Source organism: Hemitrygon akajei, chromosome 2 (assembly GCF_048418815.1).
Source record: "Hemitrygon akajei chromosome 2, sHemAka1.3, whole genome shotgun sequence".
Classification (NCBI taxonomy): Eukaryota; Metazoa; Chordata; class Chondrichthyes; order Myliobatiformes; family Dasyatidae; genus Hemitrygon; species Hemitrygon akajei.
Window position 1 is genome coordinate 88450418 of NC_133125.1, and position 22965 is coordinate 88473382.

The window sequence follows — 22965 nt, forward strand, 5'->3', positions numbered from 1 at the left end:
TTTGACAGAACGGCTCCCTGACCATATTTAAGTATCTCGAACATTGAATTCACTTAAGTTATAGTCCAAGTGCTAGGTGATAAGGTTAAAACGGAAGGGTCTCCACTGGTTGACATGGATGAATTGGGAGGAGTAGCCTTTTTCCATATTGTATATGGAACTGACTGAGTGAATATTGCCTCTTGGGTAAGAATAAAACTGAGCCTGCTGATGGCTGCATGGTGGATGCTTTAGTTCAAAGTTCAGAGCACCAGAGGTATGGCTACTCAATTTACTGATATCACAAGGGCAACAGGAAACTAAATTGTGAAGAGCTGACCAGGATTCAGAGATGTAGGTAGTTTCTATGAGTAACGTCGAGGCTTCAGAGAGGGTGCAAAAGAGATACTGGCTGGGTTAGAGGGCATGTGCTATAACAAGAGATTGGGCAAACTTGGGTTGTTTTCCTGAATGCAGTGGAGACTGAGGAGAGATCTGATAGAGGATTATGAGAGGCACCATAGAGTAGACAGTGTCCTTTTCCACAGTTGAAATGTCTAATACCATAGGGCATGCATTCAAGGTGAGAGGAGTTAATCTTAAAGGAAATGCAAGAGGCAAGTTTTCTTTCACACAGAGTGCTGGGTGTCTGGAATGTGCTGCCTGGGGTAGTAGCAGATATATTAGCAACTTTTAAGACTGTTACGACTGTGCCCCAACTTTGAGGGGCTGAAGGGTACAAAGTAGCCCCCTCCTTTTCGAGAATCGCAAGATCGCTATTAATTCGGGTCTGGGGACCCAGAAAATGAGAGAGAGACGTTTGGAATGTGTCCTGGCCTCCGCGATACAAAGCCACGGATAACGGCCATTGTCTCTTGGAGACGGAATTGTGTATTGAGTACTGTACTATTCATTGAAGCCCTCAGGGAATGGCCAAAGTGGGCTGGTTGAGGGATTGCATCATCCCAACCTGATTGACATCTGAGATCCCATGAGTAAGGATAAAAGAGGGTCTGGGGAACAACCCCTTCAGACGCACCAGGAGAAACGCTAGAAATCCCGTGACAGCGTTTAATAGCGACAACCGGTGGGGCCCGTGTGCGTCCTTTCCCGTTGCCTGGGATTGGCGGGACTGACCACGGAAGAACGGCCTAGCTAAAAGGAAAAGGACACCAACGACATTTCGAAGGATCGACATCATAAAAAAGGAAACTCTGGCAAGTTCCAAAATCTCTCTCTCTTGACTCCAACCAAAGGCTGCAGCCTGAATGAACTAAAGTGACTTTTATATTTCCATCGGACAATACATTATCCCCTAGACAACGATAGAGCTATTTCTTATTGATTATTATTATACCCGCGCTTTTAGATTTAGTATTGATGACGTATATTATCTGTATGTTTGCATTGATATATTTTTGTGTATTTTTATCAATAAATACTGTTAAAAATGGTACCATCAGACTTCAACGGACCTCTCTATCTTTGCTGGTAAGTGACCCAGTTACGGGGTACGTAACAACTTGGGGTTCTCGTCTCGGGATTTGATACCAAATTGGGGAGCCAGTGAATCAGGCTTATAAGTCCACACTTGGATCTGGTTACGCGGGTAGCCAGACGGGAAACCAGCAAAGATGGACGTGGATGAATTTATAGAAAACCCGACTCTGGAGGCGCTAGAGGCAGCCACCAAGTCAGAATTAATAAATATTGCGAAAGGACTAAGCCTCGCAGAAGTGAGGTTGTCGATGAAAAAGCGGGAGGTGCGGAGGGCCATAACCCAGTATTATATTGTGAAGGATGTGTTTTCAGCTGAGGTATTGGAAAATATCCCTGAAAAGGTACCAGCTAGTGGGACAGCTCAGTTAGAGTTGGAGAAATTAAGGTTGGAACATGAAATTAAATTAAAGCAGCTGGAAGCAGCTGAAAAGGAAAAGGAAAGAGCTGAGAAAGAGAAAGAAAGGGCCGAGAGAGAAAAAGAAAGGGCCGACAAGCAAAGGGAGCATGCGCTCCAGCTAAAGGAGTTAGAGGTGAAAAGGGAGCATGAGCTCCAGCTAAAGGAGTTGGAGGTGAAAAGGGAGCAGGAAAGAGCTGAGAAACAAAGGGAGCATGAAGTTCAGTTAAAACAGCTGGAAGCAGCTGAAAAAGAGAGGGAGAGAGCTGAGAAAGAAAAGGAAAGAGCCGAGAAGGAGAGGGAGGCAGAGAAACAGAGGCAACATGACTTGGATATGGAGAAGTTAAGGCAAGAGCGAAGAGCTCAAGGGTCAGACCGAGAGGAGCGGTTTAATGTTAGTCGGGAGTTGAGGTTAGTACCTCCGTTCGAGGAGACGGATGTTGATAGTTATTTCTTGCTTTTTGAAAAGGTGGCAGTGAATCAGAAGTGGCCCAAAGAGCAGTGGGTGGCGTTGTTACAAAGTGTGTTAAAAGGGAAGGCACAACGGGCATATGCGGCGTTGTCCATGGAGGAGGAAGAGGCGGAGAATTATGACAAAGTAAAGGAGGCCATTCTCCGGACCTACGAATTGGTACCTGAAGCGTATAGACAAAAGTTCAGAAATTTAAAGAAAGGGTGGAATCAGATGAATACCGAGTTTGCCTATGAGAAGGGTGTGCTCTTGGATCGCTGGTGTACAGCAGAAACAGTGGAAGAGGATTTTTGGCGTCTCAGGGAGTTAATTCTGATTGAGGAATTTAAAGGTTGTGTTTCGGAGGATATCCGGATGTATTTGAATGAGAAGCCGAATAAGTCCATCTCCGAATTTGCTAGGTTCGCAGATGAATATGCCCTAACCCACAAGACAAAGTTTTCCTAGAATAAAAGTTACCAGAGAGACCGTGGGAACGGTAGAGAAAGCCCGCCGGCTGAGGCAGAGGTCCCGCCGGGAGCTAGTGGTAACATTGAAGAGGAGAGGCAAGACGGCAGGAGATTTCCTGGCTTGACCTGTTTTAATTGTGGAAAGGAGGGACATATTGCATCCGGGTGCCTTGCTCCGAGGAAGGAGACAGGAAAATGGAAAGCAGCAGTCCCTATAGGATGTGCCGTGGTGATCAGTAAATCGACAAGAGAGCCCCGGGTAGACAGAGTACGAGAAGGGTCTGAGACTTGTATGTCAAACGGAACCGTGTCTGTGAGAGAGGGAGACCCACCAGTTCCTGTGCGGATCTGGAGAGACACGGGAGCTGAACTGTCATTGATTAGCAGTAAGGTACTGGATTTTGGTCGCAAGACGGGAATGGTAGCTTTGAAAGGAATAGGAAAAAGGACAGAAACGGTGCCCTTGCATAGGATCATTATGAATTGTGAGCTGGTATCTGGACCAGTTGAAATGGGGGTGCGATCAGAATTCCGGAGAACTGACACAGACGTCCTTCTGGGTAATGATTTAGCCGGTGGTAAGGTTTGGTCAGCCATGAAGCTGATGAGACAGCCGGTGAGTGTTGCGGTCCCGCCCCTAGATTCCAAGATCTATCCCGCATGCGCAGTCACTCGCAGCATGTCGAGAAAGGCAGCTGAGAACGAGAGCAGTTTAAATCCGGCCAGTATCGATTTGGCCGAGACGTTTTTACCGACCCTGTACCACGAGGGTTTAGAGGGTGGTAAAACGAAGAGTAGTAAAGTGAAAGAGAGTAAGGGAGAGGAGGTAGACCTTCCCTTAGTGAGGAGAAAATTTATAGAGGCACGAAATAAAGATGAGAAACAGATAAAGCTGTTAAAAGGTCCAGGGTTGGACATGGATGATCTGTCTGGTTTGGCAGAACTGTTTGAAGAAGTTGAAAATTCTAAAGGTGTTCCCGATAATGAAATGAGGGCAGTCCTAGATGAAAAGGATGCCATTACCTTGAAGAAGTCTGCTGGGTTGGCAGATGAGGTTGTTCAGCCCGCGGGGTTGAGTTTACTCCGGAAGGGAGTTGCCCAGAGAGTAGCTGGGAGGAGCAAGGGAATTTGGAATTTGAAAAGGGTACGGGTATTGAAAGCCTGGAAGAGGCAAATGTCCCGTTTGAGTGTGTCCAAGATGTGGATGCACGTGGTACTGAACCTAGTAATGGAGCTCAGAAAAAGTCTGAGTATTTGATTCAGTTGAAAAGGAATGCAGTCCTTGTGGGTCAGATGGACTTGGTTCAGTGAAGAAAGGGTTAACCTTGGTAATAGTGGGAAGTGAGAGTTCCCAGTTGTTTGTGCTCGAAGGTGTGTTAAAAGTTAGTGAGGAGATAAAAGGTGGTGAGGTAACTTATTATTATTGAAGGAAAAGGGAAAAGTGTAGTTTCCAAATTGAATGAAGAAAATTTAAAGTCTGGATTGATGTCAGAAGCAGCAACCAGGCTACAGAGACAATGGCTTGGTACCGCGGTGCCTGTGAATCAATTACAGGTTGAGTTGGAAGGTAAAGGGGCCCCACACGCTATTGTTATTCCAGAGTGTGGTGTGAAACCGCAGAATTCGAAATGCTGTTTGAACAAAGAGGGATCGCTGGCATTGAGAACTAATAGCCTGAAGGGTCCTGAAGAGAAAACTAGCAACTTGCGTAAAATTAAAGAATTGTGTGGAAATTCGGAAAATGGTCTAAGTTTGGAACACATTGTTGATAAAATAACTCCAATGAATGGAGCGGGCGAAAGCCTATTTCGCCAGGGTGCACAAGCTCACCACATGGGAATTAACTGGAAAAGAGGCGAGGGTTAATGGGACGCCATTTTTAAATAGCAGAAGCCGGTTTTAAGGGATTTCGACAAAGCATGTGAATAATAAAGACAACCCCCATGGAAGCTTGACTGTTAAGTTTGAAAGTAACATAAAGATTAGTATTTGCATGAACTTTTGTAGTATACACGTAAGCTAAGATCACAACTCTTTAGTTTTTGTTTGCTGAAGGAAAGAAAATTAAAAAAAATAGGTGGTTATTAAATTGGAGTCTGATGCTACAAGACTTTAGTAAGGTACAAGATGTTAAGATATTAAAGGAAGTGACAATGTAATTGGTAACTGTTTAGATGCTGAATTGAATGTATAACTGTATTACTCTGTAGTGGAAAAAAAACTTTTGTACTGTGTTATATTCTAAAATCCTGTAAGACTCTGTATTACTTTGTTTTTACCGATGGTAAAAACGCATTGAAGAAAGGGGGTGTTACGACTGTGCCCCAACTCTGAGGGGCCGAAGGGTACAAAGTAGCCCCCTCCTTTTCGAGAATCGCAAGATCGCTATTAATTCGGGTCTGGGGATCCAGGAAATGAGAGAGAGACGTTTGGAATGTGTCCTGGCCTCCGTGATACAAAGCCATGGATAACGGCCATTGTCTCTTGGAGGCAGAATTGTGTATTGAGTACTGTACTATTCATTGAAGCCCTCAGGGAATGGCCAAAGTGGGCTGGTTGAGGGATGGCATCATCCCAACCTGATTGACATCTGAGACCCCGTGAGTAAGGATAAAAGAGGGTCTGGGGAACAACCCCTTCAGACGCACCAGGAGAAACGCTAGAAATCCCGTGACAGCGTTTAATAGCGACAACCGGTGGGGCCCGTGTGCGTCCTTTCCCGTTGCCTGGGATTGGCGGGACTGACCACGGAAGAACGGCCTAGCTAAAAGGAAAAGGACACCAACGACATTTCGAAGGATCGACATCATAAAAAAGGAAACTCTGGCAAGTTCCAAAATCTCTCTCTCTTGACTCCAACCAAAGGCTGCAGCCTGAATGAACTAAAGTGACTTTTATATTTCCATCGGACAATACATTATCCCCTAGACAACGATAGAGCTATTTCTTATTGATTATTATTATACCCGCGCTTTTAGATTTAGTATTGACGACGTATATTATCTGTATGTTTGCATTGATACTATTTTTGTGTATTTTTATCAATAAATACTGTTAAAAATAGTACCATCAGACTTCAACGGACCTCTCTATCTTTGCTGGTAAGTGACCCAGTTACGGGGTACGTAACAAGACACATTTAGATAAGCACATGGATGTGAGGAGAATGGAAGGATATGGACGTTGACTAGGCATAAAAAATTAGTGTAGTTGGTCATTTGATAATTTGGTTCGGTAAAACGTTGTGGGCCAAAGGGCCTGTTTCTGTGCTATACTGTTCTCTGTTCTAATAAATGCCAAACCTTTACCAATGATTATCTTTCAATGAATCTCCTGTGGATTGGTAAGATAGAGACTGCATTATTTTGTATGGAAGAGCATTACACCACACAAAATAGAATTTGAATGTATGTTTTTCTAAATCTAGAAAGTACAGTTTTGTGCATATTTGGTTAATCTTTTAACATTCATATTGTAGGTGGCAATCCTGAACTGAATAATTTAGAAACTTTAAAGGGAAAATCTCACCTGTCATATTACAGTAGATAAGCATGGGTGCCTGTGGGTCACTGTCTTCAGGGTCAATGGAGAAGAAACCTGATGTGTTCTGCATTGTTTGTGTGTGTGTGTGTGTGTTGCTTGTGTCCCCACATGCTTATGCAACTTGCAGATTGCTTGTACCTGGCTAAAGAATGAAAGAGAAGTTGGTATCAGTGGGGTGGGTTTCTTTACAAAATATCAAAGTGCAAAGTAATTTTGAAATCAAAGTATGTGTGTGTGTATGTGTGTATATATATATACACACACACACACACACACACACACACACAACAGGGTGGAAACAAGTGTGCAAAAGGCAACAAACTGCAAAAATACAAAATAAATTAAATAAATAACAAGAGCATGAGATGTAGAATCCTTGAAAGTAAGTGCATAGGTTGTAGGAACATTTTAGTGATGGGGTGAGTGGAGTTGAGTGGTTTTCCCCATTTGGTTCAATAGCCTGATGGTTCGGGGTAATAACTGTTCCTGAACCTGTTGTTGTGGGTCCTGAGGCTCCTGTACCACCTTCCGGATGGCAGCAGTGAGAAGAGAGCATGAACTTGGGTGGTGGTAGGGGAGGGTCCCTGATGATGGACGCTGCATTCCTGCAACAATTCTCCGTGTAGATATGCTCAATGGGGGGGAGGGCTTTACCTGTGATGAACTGGGCTATATCCATTGCTTTCTGAAGGATTTTCTATTGAAAGGTTTTGGAGTTTCCATACCAGGCTGAGAAATAGCCAGTCAGTATATTCTTCACCACACATCAAAGTCTTGTTTAATACATAAAGTTGTGGAGGTGTGGAGCCCTTTATACAATATTACATTCTTAGGAAAAGTTAACAAGTACAAGAGGCAGGTAGTGTGATAATTGTTATCAGATTAGCTGAGAAGTAACTCCAATTCAGAATTATCTTGGAGTAGCTTTGCTGAGCTCACAAGAAGCAGGGTTGAGAGTTAATCCCATAGGAAGAATAATACAACCAGATTAGATAATTTGTTCTAAGGGTAAAAAAAATTGTATGGGATGATTGTTGACTATCTAAGTTGGTCGCAAACCATAACTGGTTTGGTAGCTGATAAGCTGGAGACGGGGTCTCACCAACTATTAAAGCTCCTTTTGGTGTTGGTGGCCTTTTCTGCTGAAGCAGTGTGCTCAAAGGGATGCCTGTAGCAAAAAGCTCAGCCCAGGAGTATGACGCATGTAAGCAGCAGTCTCTACACCACTGCCTTCAGGAAAAAGTGGAGACAAATCAACTAGAAAAATTAAAAATTTAAAGATGATATTCAAATAATGAAATTTTGCAGATTCTTTTGCATTATCCTTCTGTTTGAATATGGCTAAATATTTATTTCATTCTTTCCAGAATCTCTTGTAAATAAAGATCTTTCGGATCATGCTGGTCCCTCTAATATAGTCACTTCAAATAATGATGAAGTTTCTGCAAAATCTCAGGAGGAGGAGGAGGAACTTAACACTCGAGTTGAAAGGTATTTCTAAATGCATCTATCTAAATATCTGCACTGGGAAATCATTTCACTGATGCTCAAGTTTGCTTATTAATGGATATTTATTTAATGCTTTTTATTTATTGACATTTTCATTCCTGAGATCTTTTTAAAATGTGAAACTAATATTTGGTTTAGTTTTCAAAGATTTCATAGAAATTTGAGCCCTCAGGTTTGAAGCTATTTGTGTATATTTTTTCAATCATCTGTATTTGTTGCAAGATGTCCTGTGTGATGATTCAGAGCAAACACAGAAATAAGGTTAACTTTTTATTTGGTGCCAGACTCACTAAGAAGCTTGAAGAACGAAGGGAACAGAAAAAGGGGGAAGAAGCAATGGTAAATCTTTACTATATATTATTTACAACTTTGTCTTTGTGCATTTGTATTTTTATTGCATTTGGAGACTAATGTTTATTAAGTATCACTAAACAAGAATTCTATAAGCCTTTACTATTAATTGAGAAAGTTTACTTTTAATCGTGCTAGTTTAAGCTGTTTCTGATAGTTTAAGACAATACAAATCTAATACATTAAATCTGATCATCTGCAAATTATGAAGAGTTTCCAATGTTCGCTGGGATTCTGTGTTTCATGTTCCTTTCCCAACCTCCCAATAAATCTAGCAAATTCAATGGAAAATTTATTACAATGCTGATTAGCATCTAACATAAAATCATTTTAAAATGTGCCAGGCTATTCATAGGGAATAACTGAATAATTTGGTCAGCCCAGCTTCATCAGAACCCTAAGCATGCAAGAGTATCATAGTTTTACTGCAACTGTGCAATCTGCAAAAACAATATACTTAAAGGTAAAACAACAGCATATTTTAAAGTGATTTTTTTTCTCTCTGGATAGCTGAGGGAAGCAAAGTTATTGTTTATTTACTGTCACTTTAGAATAAAATATTCAAAGCTATTCCTGTTGATTCTAAGAGAGATTTATTAAAGTATTTTCTTTTATACTGGCCAATGCAAAATATTCTAAAACCAACTTCATGGAGACCGAACAACGGAAATTGTTTTTAGAGGAACAATTGAGAATATATAATAGAAATTTTAACATAGCTCACATGAAGAATTGATTATGTTCATCTTTTTTACACAAATTCTAATTTGATAGTTTTATATTTATTTAACTGTATACTTCTGTTTGTTTTTAATAAGCAGTCTAAATTTAAATGGAACATAAATGATATAACAAGCAAGTTAACAGAATTGATCAAATGTTCTGAGAGTACTGTTGTGAGATGATGGATAATGATTGCAGAGCAATTAAGATGTACTTTATTCTAATTGTTTGCAATACTGTCTTAGGGCTGAATTTTCTATTTGTAGCTTGTGAAAGTATTGTATTTTGGGGCATTTATAAAGAAAAATTACATTGCAGTAATCATGGGAATAGCCATTGCTAGGTGGCCCTTCCAACAAGGGACTTTATTCAGCTCTTAGAGAAAATACTGAAATAAATCTCCACTATTAACCGAATTAGTCCTCAGTTTGTATTTCAAAAACACAATTTCTTTCAGAATGAAATTAAAGTTGAAGTTGAACGAAGAAAATTAGGCAAGGAAATGACAGAGTTCAAGAGAAAGCAAGAGGAAGACAGAACGAAGAGAATGCTTGAGGAAAGAAGCCGCGATAAAGAAGAGGAGCGTTTAGCACGAGAAAGAATTAAACAACAGATAGCCCTGGTAGGTGTTTTGAGATTATAAGTCTTGTTTAATATCTTAGCTTTGAAATGTCAATCTTGTTGGAGGTGGGACACTAGAAACATGACATTTGAGGGAAGGTGTTCAATTACTGATGAAGTCTTTGGTCAGGAACATTCCCATGATGTTTTCAGACCATGCTCATAACTGAATTAATGAGGCATGGAGTACTACAGCATAGAAATAGGCTCCTTAGCCCTTCTGGTCTGTGCCAAACTGTTATTCTGCCTGGTTCCATTGCCCTCACCTCAAGTTCAAATTTAATTGTCATTCTACCATACATGAAATCAGTGTTCCGCCAGGGCCTAGGTACAAAATATAGTACCAACAGTTGTATGCATCACAAAGCATATGTAAGCGTATAGTCGCACAAAAAATGTACAAACCCCATTTCCAGAACAGTTGGGATATTTTCCAAAATGCAATAAAAACAAAAATCTGTGATATGTTAATTCACATGAACCTTTATTTAACTGACAAAAGTACAAAGAAAAGATTTTCAATAGTTTTACTGACCAACTTAATTGTATTTTGTAAATATACACAAATTTAGAATTTGATGGCTGCAACACACTCAACAAAAGTTGGGACGGAGTTAAAATAAGATTGAAAAGTGCACAGAATATTGAAGTAACACCGGTTTGGAAGACTCCACATTAAGCAAGCTAATTGGTAGCAGGTGAGGTATCATGACTGGGTATAAAAGTAGCATCCATCAAAGGCTCAGTCTTTGCAAGCAAGTATGGGTCGTGGCTCACCCCTTTGTTCCAAAATTCGTGAGAGAATTGTTAGTTCAAAAGGAACATTTCTCAACGCAAGATTGCAGAGAATTTAGGTCTTTCAACATCTACAGGGGGACGTCATGTGATGACGTAGGATCGAGACACTGGAACCCAGCTCTCCCGTAAAAAGTTAATAAATTAATGTCTAAATGAAGAAAAGTTAGTCAGTACCTTCTAAAAGTTACTTATAAACTACTCCGGATTGTGTCAAGCTATGCCTCAAAGAAGGAAGATGAAGATAACTAATACCGGGAAGATTACGCAAGTTGGAACAAGAACAAGGCCCACGTCTACCGAGGAACCGCGGTCTCAGGTACATTATACCACCGGTGATACGGAACAGGAGACCGGGTCAACAATGGTCATTCCTAAAGGGAAAGGCCATCGTGAATTGCGCAAACGCGAAGGACGGAGCATGCGCAAACGGGAGCAACAAGAACTACAAAGCCCAGCTACCACTGCAACTGAAAGTGATAGTGAATCAGAGGGAGAGTCAAGTGTCTCGGAAGGATCAGATGAAGAAGAAGTTAAAAGTCCTTCTAGAAATATAGAAAAGACTTTGAGGCAAATAATGCGTAAATTAGACACATTAAAAGTAATTTAAAATAATCAAAAAATACTCGAAGAAAAAATGACCAAAATGGAGATTATGCTTGATAAAATGACAAAGAGACAGGAAAAAATGGAAAAAAGAATTACGGACTTGGAAACTACAACGGAGGACATGGTTGAAAGAATGGACAAAATAGAAAATGAAAATGCTGCTTGGGCATCAGAAAGAAAACAATTTATGGAACAAATTGATAAGCTTGAAAATTTCAGTAGTATTAAAATTGTTGGACTTAAAGAAGATATAGAAGGAGAAGATCCAATAAATTTTTTTCAAAAATGGATCCCTGAAAAGTTGGAAATGGAAGGAGAAATTCCAATTGAGATCGAAAGGGCTCATAGATCCTTAAGGTCAAGACCTCGAGCTGATCAAAACCCACGATCAGTTTTGATAAAATGCTTACGATACCAAGACAAAGAAAAGATCCTGAAGGCCGCTGCCCAAAGTGCCAAAAATAGAAACGGGCCATTGATGATAGCAGGAAAACCAGTTCTTTTTTATCCTGATATAAGTTACAACCTGTTGAAGAGAAAGAAGGAATTTAACCCAGTGAAAAAAGCCTTATGGGTAAAGGGTTATAAATTTACAATGCGTCATCCACTGATAATTTTTTTGGAGGAGGGAAAAAAATTTTTTCACGATTATCGAAAAGCGGAGGAGTTTGTACAAGAACTTCCATCTATTCGCTAATTACACATAGAGACTTCCAAACGTAATGGATTAAAGATGAAGATAGACCCAACGAACAGAAGTGATGGACATTTATGGATATTATAGAAGAGAAAAGCAAAATTTTAGAAATACTAAATGAGAATAGTATTTTTTTTTCTCTTCTTATACATATACTTTTTTGTGTTGGGGGGGCTGGGGAGCTTTGGATCGGTTACTGCGGGATTCACGTGTGTAATCATGGCGGTTGCCATGACCCGTACAGCAGAGGGGGGTAATGTTTTTTTTCCACAACATTAGTAGGGGGGTATTTTGTTTTTTTCTTTATATTTTAATTTTCTTCTATCTTTTTGCCTGGATGATTGGTGGGGACACACATAGCAACACGGAGATTTTTTTAAAGATTTCCCAGGATACCACGAAAGTGGAAAGATTAGGTATCATTATAGATTGGAGTAATATAATTAAAAAAAATGACTAATCTACTAAACTTTTTAAGTTTTAATGTTAATGGGCCAGTAAAAAGAAAAAGAATTTTAACATATATTAAAAAATGAAAACAGATATAGCTTTTTTACAAGAAACTCATTTAACAGACATAGAACATCAGAAATTAAAAAGAGACTGGGTTGGCAATGTTATTGCAGCTTCATTTAATTCAAAGGCGAGAGGAGTTGCAATTTTGGTTAACAAAAATCTACCAATTAAAATACAAAACGTATTAATTGATTCGGCGGGGAGATATCTAATTATACACTGTCAAATTTTTTCAGAACTATGGACCTTTATGAACATTTATGCACCAAATGAAAATGATGTAAAATTCATAGAGGTCTTTTTGAATTTGGCCAACGCACATGATAAAATATTAATAGGTGGAGATTTTAATTTTTGTCTAGATCCAGTTTTAGATAGATCAACAAAGGTTGTTACAAAATCAAAAGCAGTAAAATTAACTCTATCATTGATGAAAGACTTAAATCTGATTGATATATGGAGAAGAATTAATCCAAAAGAAAGAGATTATTCATTTTATTCAAATAGACATAAAACATATTCAAGGATAGACTTTTTCCTATTATCAACGAATATTCAAGATAGAGTGAAAAATGTGGAATATAAAGCAAGAATATTGTCAGATCATTCTCCTTTAATAATGACAGTGATAATGATAGATAAAGAGGAATCAGTTTATAGGTGGAGATTTAATTCAATATTATTAAAACATCAAGACTTTTGTGATTTTATGAAAAAACAGATTCAGTTCTTTTTAGATATAAATTTACATTCAGTTGATGATAAATTTATAGTGTGGGAAGCAATGAAGGCATACTTGAGAGGTCAGATAATAAGTTATACTTCTAAAATTAAGAAGGAATATATGATAGAAATAGATCAATTGGAAAAAGAGATTACAAAATTAGAAAAAAAATCCCAAAGAAATATGACAGAAGAAAAACGAAGACAACTTATTAACAAGAAGTTACAATACAATACGCTCCAAACATATCGAACAGAAAAAGCAATTATGAGAACTAAACAAAGATATTATGAACTAGGTGAAAGATCATATAAAGTTCTTGCATGGCAGCTAAAAACAGATCAGACTTCTAAAACAATAAATGCAATTCGAACAAGAGTAAATAAAATTACTTATAAACCTTTAGAAATTAATGAAGCTTTTAAGAATTTTTACTCTGAGTTGTACAAATCAGAATCACAAAATGACAATGTCAAGATAGAAAGGTTTCTATCACAAATAACTCTTCCAAAATTAAATACGGAAGAACAGAAGGGATTAGATATGCCTTTTACATTGAAAGAGGTCGAAGAAGCCCTAGGATCACTTCAAAGTAATAAATCTCCAGGAGAAGATGGTTTTCCGCCTGAATTCTATAAAAAGTTTAAAGATTTATTAATTCCTCCTCTTATGGAGTTAATACGCCAAGCGGAAAGAACGCATAAACTTCCAGAATCTTTTTCGACAGCCATTTTAATAGTATTGCCAAAAAAAGATAGAGATCCTTTAAAGCCATCATCATATAGACCGATTTCTTTATTAAATACTGATTATAAAATAATAGCAAAAATCTTATCTAATAGATTATATAAATGCTTACCAAAATTAGTACATATGGATCAAACAGGATTTATTAAAAATAGACAATCAGCAGATAATGTAACTCGCTTATTTAGTATAATTCATTTAGCACAGAAGAGGGAGGAAATGAGCGTGGCAGTTGCTTTAGATGCAGAAAAAGCATTTGATAGATTGGAGTGGGATTTTTTATTTAAGGTATTGGAAAAATACGGATTAGGAGTATCTTTTATAAAATGGATTAAAACCTTAAATACTAATCCCAAAGCTAAAGTAGTGACAAATGGTCAAATTTCAACACCATTTCAGTTAACAAGGTCAACTAGGCAAGGTTGTCCATTATCACCTGCTTTATTTGTGTTGGCGATAGAGCCATTAGCTGAATTGATCAGAATGGACCCAGATATTAAGGGTTTTAGAGTTAACCAGGAAGAATACAAGATTAACTTATTTGCTGATGATGTTCTGCTTTATCTAACAAACCCATTGCAATCGTTGCGTAAATTATCCTATAGATTAGAAGAATATGGGAAAGTATCAGGTTACAAAATAAATTGGGATAAAAGTGAAATTTTACCTCTTACTAAAGGAGACTATAATCAATGTCGATCAATAACCCAATTTAGATGGCCGGCAAATGGTATAAAATATTTAGGTATAAGAGTGGATAATGATATAAAGAACATATACAAATTAAATTATTTACCACTATTGAAAAAAATTCAAGAAGATCTTGATAAATGGATGGTATTACCAATAACATTAGTAGGTAGAGTAAATACCATAAAAATGAATATATTCCCTAGATTACAATACTTATTTCAATCACTACCAATACAATTACCCCAGAAGTTTTTTCAAGAGCTGAATAAATATGTGAGGAAGTTTCTTTGGAAAGGTAAGATGTCAAGAATATCGTTGGAAAAATTGACATGGAAATTTGAGCTAGGAGGGTTACAACTTCCAAATTTTAAGAATTATTATAAAGCAAATCAACTTAGATTTATTGCATCTTTTTTTGAGAAAGACAAACCGGCATGGATCAGAATAGAACTAGATAAAATAGGAGAAAACATACCAGAAGACTTTATATATAAATGGGAATCTAAATGGATACGGGAAAAGAAAGAATCTCCTATATTAAAACATTTGATTGATTTATGGAATAAGATAAATGTTGACGATGAGACAAAGAAATCCTTATTAGCAAAGAGATCTTTAATTCAAAATAGACATTCCTTTTACAATGGATAATCAACTTTTATATAATTGGTTTCAAAAAGGGATTAGATATATAGGAGATTGTTTTGAAGGAGGTATATTAATGTCATTTGATCAATTAAAGAATAAATATAAAGTATCAAACAACACTCTTTTTTGTTACTTTCAACTAAGGGCTTATTTAAGAGAAAAGCTAGGTCAAACAATGTTACTACCGAAACCCAATGAAATAGAAACTTTAATTCAAAAAGGAAAGATTAAAAAATTTATCTCTTGTATGTATAATTTGATTCAAAAACAGGCAATTAAACAAGGAGTCCATAAGTCAAGACAAAAATGGGAAAGCGATTTGAATATCAAAATTGAAGAAAAAAACTGGTCAAGACTATGTCTTGAGAGTATGACAAATACATAAATGTTCGATTAAGATTAGTGCAATACAATTTTTTACATCAACTATATATTACACCACAAAAAATAAACAAATTAAACCCAAATCTATCTGATCAGTGTTTCCGATGTAACCAAGAAATTGGTACTTTTTTACATTCTACTTGGTCTTGCTCTAAAATTCAACCTTTTTGGACAAATTTAAGAGTTTTACTGGAACAAATTATTGGAATACAACTTCCACACAACCCAATATTACTTTTACTAGGTAATATTGAAGGGATAAAACCAATATCCAGATTGAATAAATATCAGAAAGAATTTATAAAAATTGCATTAGCAGTAGCCAAAAAAGCTATTGCAGTGACTTGGAAATCGGATACATATCTAAGTATAGATCGTTGGAAGAACGAAATTTATGGCTGTATTCCACTTGAAAAAATCACTTACAATTTAAGAGATAAATATGAAACATTTTTGAAAATTTGGCGCCCTTATTTACAAAAGACAGGATTAAATATATAGGTGCTCCGAAGATGAAATAATTGGTTACTTGGGGAAAGAAATAAATATATACACTAAAGTTATTACGAACTCCGTGGAGCATGTGGGGACCCTCCAATATCCAGGCATTCCTTTTTTTTTTCTTTTTTTTAATAGGGATGTTAGGGGGGAGGGGTTAAGGGAGGGGGGCTGGGTAACACTTTTTTTTTCATACACATTTATTCTGTAACTATTTGAAAACAATAAAAAAAGTAAAAAAAACAAAAAAAAAACATCTACAGTACATAATATTGTGAAAAGATTCAGAGAATTCAGAGACATCTCAGTGCGTAAAGGGCAAGGGTCGGAAACCACTGTTGAATGCGCGTGATCTTCGAGCCCTCAGGCGGCACTGCCTAAGAAACCGTCATGCTACTGTGACAATTATAGCCACCTGGGCTCAGGAGTACTTTGGAAAACCATTGTCACTTAACACAGTCCGTCGCTGCATCCAGAAATGCATCTTGAAACTGTATTACGCAAGGAGGAAGCCATACTTCAACTCTATGCAGAAACACCGGCGAGTTCCCTGGGCCCGAGCTCATCTCAGATGGACCGAAAGACTGGAACCGTGTGCTGTGGTCAGATGAGTCCACATTTCAGCTAGTTTTCAGAAAAAACGGGCATCGAGTTCTCCGTGCCAAAGATGAAAACGACCATCCTGATTGTTATCAGCGAAAGGTGCAAAAACCAGCATCTGTGATGGTATGGGGGTGCATCAGTGCCCATGGCATGGGTGAGTTGCATGTATGTGAAGGTACCATTGTCTCTGAGGCGTATATTAGGATTTTAGAGAGACATATGTTGCTATCAAGGCGACGTCTCTTCCCGGGACGTCCATGCTTATTTCAGCAGGACAATGCCAGACCACATTCTGCACGGGCTACAACAGCGTGGCTTTGTAGACACAGAGTGCGTGTGCTTGACTGGCCTGCTGCCAGTCCAGATCTATCTCCTATTGAAAATGTATGGCACATCATGAAGAGGAGAATCAGACAACAGAGACCAGGGACTGTTGAGCAGCTGAAGTCTTATATCAAGCAAGAATGGACAAAATTTCCAATTGCAAATCTACTACAATTAGTATCCTCAGTTCCAAAACGATTAAAAAGTGTTATTAAAAGGAAAGGTGATGTTACACAATGGTAAACATGCCTCTGTCCCAAATTTTGTTGAGTGTGTTGCAGCCATCAAATTCTAAATTTGTGTATATTTACAAAATACAATTAAGTTGGTCAGTAAAACTATTGCAAATCTTTTCTTTGTACTTTTGTCAGTTAAATAAAGGTTCACGTGAATTAACATATCACAGATTTTTGTTTTTATTGCATTTTGGAAAACATCCCAACTTTTCTGGAAATGGGGTTTGTAAATAGCCCAAGTCCCTGAACGACATTTCCTGTGCATGTGTGTTAACAGCAAAAACAAGTAGTTCTCAGATGAATGTACACACGTGCACACAATCCAGTTTATCTTCCTCCAAGCTTGGTCCATTGTTATTTGTCATCTATATTAATGATCTGGATGATAATGTGGTAAACTGGATAGCAAATTTGCTGATGATACAAAGATTGGAGGTGTAGTAGACAGCGAGGAAGATTTTCAAAGCTTGCAGAGGGATTTGGACCAGCTGGAAAAATGGGCTGAAAAATAGCAGATGGAGCTTAATACAGACAAGTGTAAGGTATTGCACTTTGGAAGGACAAGCCAATGTAGAACATACAAGGCAAATGGTAGGACGCTGAGGAGTGCAGTAGAATAGAGGAATCTGGGAATACAGATACAAAATTCCCTAAAAGTGGCGTCACAGGTAGATAGGGTAGTAAAGAGAGTTTTTGGTACATTGACCTTTATAAATCAAAGTATTGAGTATGAGAGTTGGAATGTTAAGGTGAGGCCTGTATAAGGCATTGGTGAGGCTGAATTGGGAGTATTGTACACAGTTTTGGTCACCAAATTACAGGAAGGATATTAATAAGGTTGAAAGATTGCAGAGAAGGTTTACAAGGATGTTGCTGGGACTTGAGAAACTGAGTTACAGAGAAAGGTTGAATAGGTTAGGACTTTATTCCCTGGAGCATAGAAGAATGAGGGGAGATTTGATAGAGGTATATAAAATTATGATGGGTATACATAGAGTGAATCCAAGCAGGCTTTTCCCACTGAGGCTAGGGGAGAAAAAAACCAGAGGACTTGGGTGAAGGGGGAAAGTTTAAAGGGAACATTAAGGGGGCTTCTTCACACAGAGAGTGGTGGGAGTGTGAAATGAGCTGCCAGATGAAGTGGTAAATGCGGGCTCACTTTTGGAAAAACTTGGACAGGAACATGGATGAGAGGTGTATGGAGGGATATGGTCCAGGTGCAGGTCAGTAGTACTAGGCAGAAAAATGGTTTGGCACAGCCAAGAAGGGCCAAAGGGCCTGTTTCTGTGCTGTAATGTACTATGGTTCTAAGCGAACACTAAATGACAGTACTGATGGCAGGAGTCAGCCCTAAACACACCATGGATGCTGCGCTACACCATCTCTGTATCTCCTCGCCTGGACTGCTGCAGCAGACAAGCCCACGGCTTGAGGTCTAGTCCTCACTTCCCTGCCGTCCCTCTTTCCAGTAAGTAAGGGAAACAACCTTGCATGCATTTTACATTATCAATATTAAAGTGCTGCACCTGGACCATAGCACTTCCTACTCCTCCCATTTGTGCACATATGCAAACTTTATTTAAATGCTGAAATCAAACCCGCATCCACCACTTCTGCTGGCCACTCATTCCGCACTTGCACCACCCTCTGAGTGAAGAAGTTCCCCTTAAATATTTCAGTTTTCACTCTGAACCTGTGATGTCTAGTTCTAGTTTCACCCAATGACAGTAGAGAAGCCTGTTTACCCAAGTTCAAGTTTAATGTCATCTGACCACTTGTATGCAACCAAACAAAACAATGTTCCTCCAGACCATGGTGTACCACACGTGTATCTCACACACACAGCACATAAACCAAAATATTAGACTATAAATAAATTAATAAAATATAATTTAAAATGCATGGAGTAAATCACAGTACAGTAAACTGCTCGCGGTCCTAGTGACAAGACCTCGGTGATGCAGGCTATTCATTAGTCTTACAGCCCGAGTGACAAAGTTGTTACCCAGTCCTCCATTCCTAGTCCTGATGCTTCTGTACCTCCTTGTTTGTGGGATAGATGGTAGGGATTCTCAACAATGCTTTAGGCCCTTTATCTGCAACATTCCCAGTAAATGTCACAATAGTGGGGTAGGGAGACCCTCCCTTATTGGTTCTCTTGATCGGTTTTACTGTCCTTTGTAGGGTCTTGCAGCTTCCATTCCGCGAAATGATGTAGCCAGGTAGGACAGTCGGTGGTGCTCCTGTATAAAGTTGCTGGAATGAGGCCTTGCATGGCTCAGTCTCCTCAGAAAGTGTAGACACTGCTGTGACTTCCTGAGTAGTGAGGAGGTGCTGTGGATCCAGGTTAGATTGTCCGTTAAGTGCACACCAAGGAACTCTGTGTTCTTCACTTCGCATGACAGAGGCAATGATGTGCAGTGGAGAGTGGTCAACCTGTGCCTTCCTGAAGTCCACAGTTATCTCTTATCCACATTGAGACTTGGATCTTTGTTCTCGCCTCATTTCACCGTCACTGAACCTGATGATGTGGTTTGAGCTGGATCCAGCAGTTCAGTCTTGAGTCAGCAGCGTGAACAGCAGCTGACTGAGCATGCAGCCCTGGGGGATGCCAACACTCAAGCTCTAACACACTAAGATGTTGCTGCCAGCTCGGACTGGCTGCAGTCTTTCCATCAAGAAGTCCAAGATCCAGTTATGGAGAGGGGTGTTGATTTTTGATGAGGATAGTTTACCCACCAGCCTCTGAGGGATGATTGTGTTAAACACCAAGCTGAAATCAATGAACAACATCCTGGTGTACAAGGCATAGTTTCTTAGGTGGGACAGGACGCAAGAAAGGGCCGAGACTGGCATCATCAGTGGACCGATTTGAGCAGTAGGCAGACTAAGAAGGGTCCAATGTAGCTGGAAGGTGGGGTTTTATACAATCCATTACCAGGCGCTCAAAACACTTCATGATTGAAGTCATTGCCACTGGGCAGTAATCATTTAGACCAGTTACCGTTGCTCTCTTGGGCACAGGAATGATGGTGGCTGCCTTGAAGCCTGCAGGGACAGTGGACTTTTTCAGACAGATGCACGTTCTGTTAGCTGAGCCACACAGTCCCTCAGCACCTGACCAGGCTAGCTGCAGCCAGGCAAGGTGCCTGTTCCTCAGGAAGCGAGGAGCTTTCCTTGATGTCACCTCATTCAATTGGTCAAATCATGCATGGAATGCATTCAGCTTATCAGGAAGGGAGGGGTTGCTGTCGTGACACACAGGCTATACTTCTAATTGGTTATAGTTTGTACACCTTGCTACATGTGCTGGTGTTACAAAAGTGTCTGAATTTTCTGTGCATACTCACACTTTGCCTTCCTGATGGCACAGGAGAGCGCAGCTAGTGCTGACTTTGGAGTTGTCCTGCCCTCCGATCTGAAGGCAGTGTCCTGATCCTTAAATAGGGCATGAACCCTATCTCTTTGTGCAGGATTTCCTAAAGTTTAACTAGCAGGTTAAATCAGTGGTATGGAAGGCTAATGGAATGTTATCAGTGAATTTGAGAGGACTAGCATAAAAAAGCAAAGATGTAATGCTGAGGCTTTATAAGCCATTGGCCAGTTCATATCCTATCTAAAAAAGGATGTGCTGGCATTGGAGAGGGTCCTGGGAATGACAGGGTTAAAGTATGAGGAGCTTTTAATGGCTCTAGGTCTGTACCCGCTGGACTCTGTCTGTGACACCATGTTCAAGGAATTATGAATCTGTATTGCTAGATCTCCCTGTTTTATCGCACTGTGTATGTCCTACCCTGGTTTATCCTCCCAAAGTGCAACATTTGTCTGCATTAAATTCTATAAGACATCGGAAGGGAATTAGGCCATTCAGCTCATTGTGTCTGCCCTGGTTCCACCTAGAATTTAGCAATGCTGTGACCATCTTGATTACTTTGCACTGAAATAAACTGTTCTTTCTTGCAAAATTGATTTTTCTTGTGGATGTTCTGCATCTGATGCTATGTGCCTGTCATGTTGCTGTATGTAAGTGTTTATTTGCACTGGTGCGCGCGCACAGTTGTGTGTGTGTGATACTGAACTTGGCTTAGACTTTTGATGTGACGGAGCATGACATTGAGACAGATCATTAATGGAGTCGCTTGAGACTGGTCCTGTATCTTAAAATCAACAAGCTTGTAAATGTGCTTATTTTGTGCTTTGTCAAGTAACTTAATCATAAATATTGGAAGAATACTTAAACTATTTTAAGAATAAGTTAATCCTTCAGATCAGCTTTCTCATCCCTGGGGCTCAAGGTTTGCAGCAGTTCAAGAAGGCAGTCACCACCACCACCACCACCACAATGATAATCCAAAGTAATTCAGGATGGGCAGTTACATACTGGCTCAACCTGTGAAACCTACAATCAATATTAAAAACAAAATGCTAGATATCTGCCACGGCTTGGTATTAGCACAAATGCTGGCTTCCCATTGACATAAGATATAGAATTGTGTTCAATTTAACCTTTATAATTTAAAATTTTTGATCTATTCCTTCCTAGGATCGTGCAGAGAGAGCTGCACGCTATGCAAAAACGAAGGAGGAAGCTGAAGCAGCAAAGAGAGCATCTGAGCTGGAAAGGCAGGCTGCAGAAGAAGCCAGGAGAAAAGCTCTTAATATTGAAAGAAGGTACATCATTTCAAAAATAATTATCTTCAGTCTCATTGCTTCTTAATTTCATTAAGAGATTATACCTCATGTTTCTGAATCTGATTTGCACCCAACTTGATTTTAATATTGCACATTTGATTTTGTCTTTCCATTTGTGTAACCTATGAGAGCATTTTCCATCTTACTCATTCGGGAAATAATTCGGAATGCTTTCTCTAAGAAACTTTCTTCTTAAATGGTTGCTTATTCACTCCTTCCCTCCTCCTCCTCTTATTTTCTTCATCACCCTGAGAAACTCTCTCTTCAAATCACAAGTGCTGTGCGGTTCTTGCATTTGACTTCAGATGCCATACATCATACTACTAACTTTCTCACGCTTAGAAAGGATCGGTTTGAAGGAAGCTACAGATGTCATCAGAAAAATAGAAAGGGAAGGAAGGTTAGACTTTCATGGTAAAGTAGAGAAGATGTTAATCATAATTACATTCCCATTTATTCAACATAATTGCATACAGATTACGTGTTATGTACCCCGTAACTGGGTGTCTTACCAGCAAAGACAGAAGTATCCGTTGGAGTCTGGTACTATTTTCAAAACAGTGTTTATTAGTAAAATATACAAATCAATATCAACAATGCAAATATACAGATAATACACGTTAGCAATACTAAACCTAAAAGTGTGGGTATAATAATAATCAATAATAAACAAGCTCTATCGATGTCTAGGGGATAATGAATTGTCATATGTGAATATAAAGTTCAGTTCATACAGGCTGAGGTAGTTGTTGGTCGATGTGTTGTAATTGTTGGAGAGAGAGAGAGAGAGCGAGCAAACAGTGACAGCCAGTCAAACCTTCCTTTACGTTCTTGATCCGTCGATGTGTTGTTGTGGCCATTCAGGTATGACCCCTCTCACCTTTAGCTAGACCGTTCTTCTATGATGGACTCGTCACCCAGGCAAGGGTGGACACACACACAAGCACCCACCGGCCTCGCTATAAACACTGTGAGTTAAAATTGACCGATCCTTCGTTCAGTCTCCGATGCCCCACACTTTCTTGTGGGTTCCAACACTTAAGCAGTGCTCACTAGTGTGTCTCTTGATGCGTCTCCTGGTGTGTCTGAGGGGTGTCTCCCCAGACCTCACTTTTATCCCTACTCACGGGGTCTCAGGTGTCAATCAGTTTTGAATGGCCTAGTCCATCAAACCAGCCCGCTCCGGCTGTCCACTGAGGAATTTTAATGAACAAAATGGTACCAAGTAAACAATCCTTCTCCGAAGCCGTAAGTCTTT

The 22965-nt window shown here is 39.3% G+C and overlaps 2 protein-coding genes across 2 annotated transcripts in view; both read left to right on the forward strand.

Annotated features, from left to right (window-relative positions):
• ubxn4 (UBX domain protein 4) overlaps positions 1 to 22965 on the forward strand; it is a 58644-nt gene that overhangs the window by 21238 nt on the left and 14441 nt on the right. The window contains exons 6-9 of the mRNA XM_073025710.1: positions 7705 to 7828; positions 8131 to 8185; positions 9378 to 9542; positions 21559 to 21686. Of these exons, the coding sequence (XP_072881811.1) occupies positions 7705 to 7828; positions 8131 to 8185; positions 9378 to 9542; positions 21559 to 21686 (472 nt within the window). The remainder of the gene's footprint in view (positions 1 to 7704; positions 7829 to 8130; positions 8186 to 9377; positions 9543 to 21558; positions 21687 to 22965) is intronic.
• LOC140714426 (uncharacterized) lies at positions 1614 to 2792 on the forward strand. The gene is made up of 2 exons (XM_073025723.1): positions 1614 to 2009; positions 2049 to 2792. Exons 1-2 carry the CDS (start codon positions 1614 to 1616, stop codon positions 2790 to 2792), a joined length of 1140 nt encoding a protein of 379 aa, XP_072881824.1.

Coding starts and splice junctions, on each gene's coding strand:
- LOC140714426 (XM_073025723.1), top strand. CDS start 1,614: ATGGACGTGGATGAATTTATAGAAAACCCGACTCTGGAGGCGCTAGAG. Junction 2,010..2,048: donor TCCAGCTAAAGGAGTTAGAG/GTGAAAAGGGAG, acceptor AAGGAGTTGGAG/GTGAAAAGGGAGCAGGAAAG.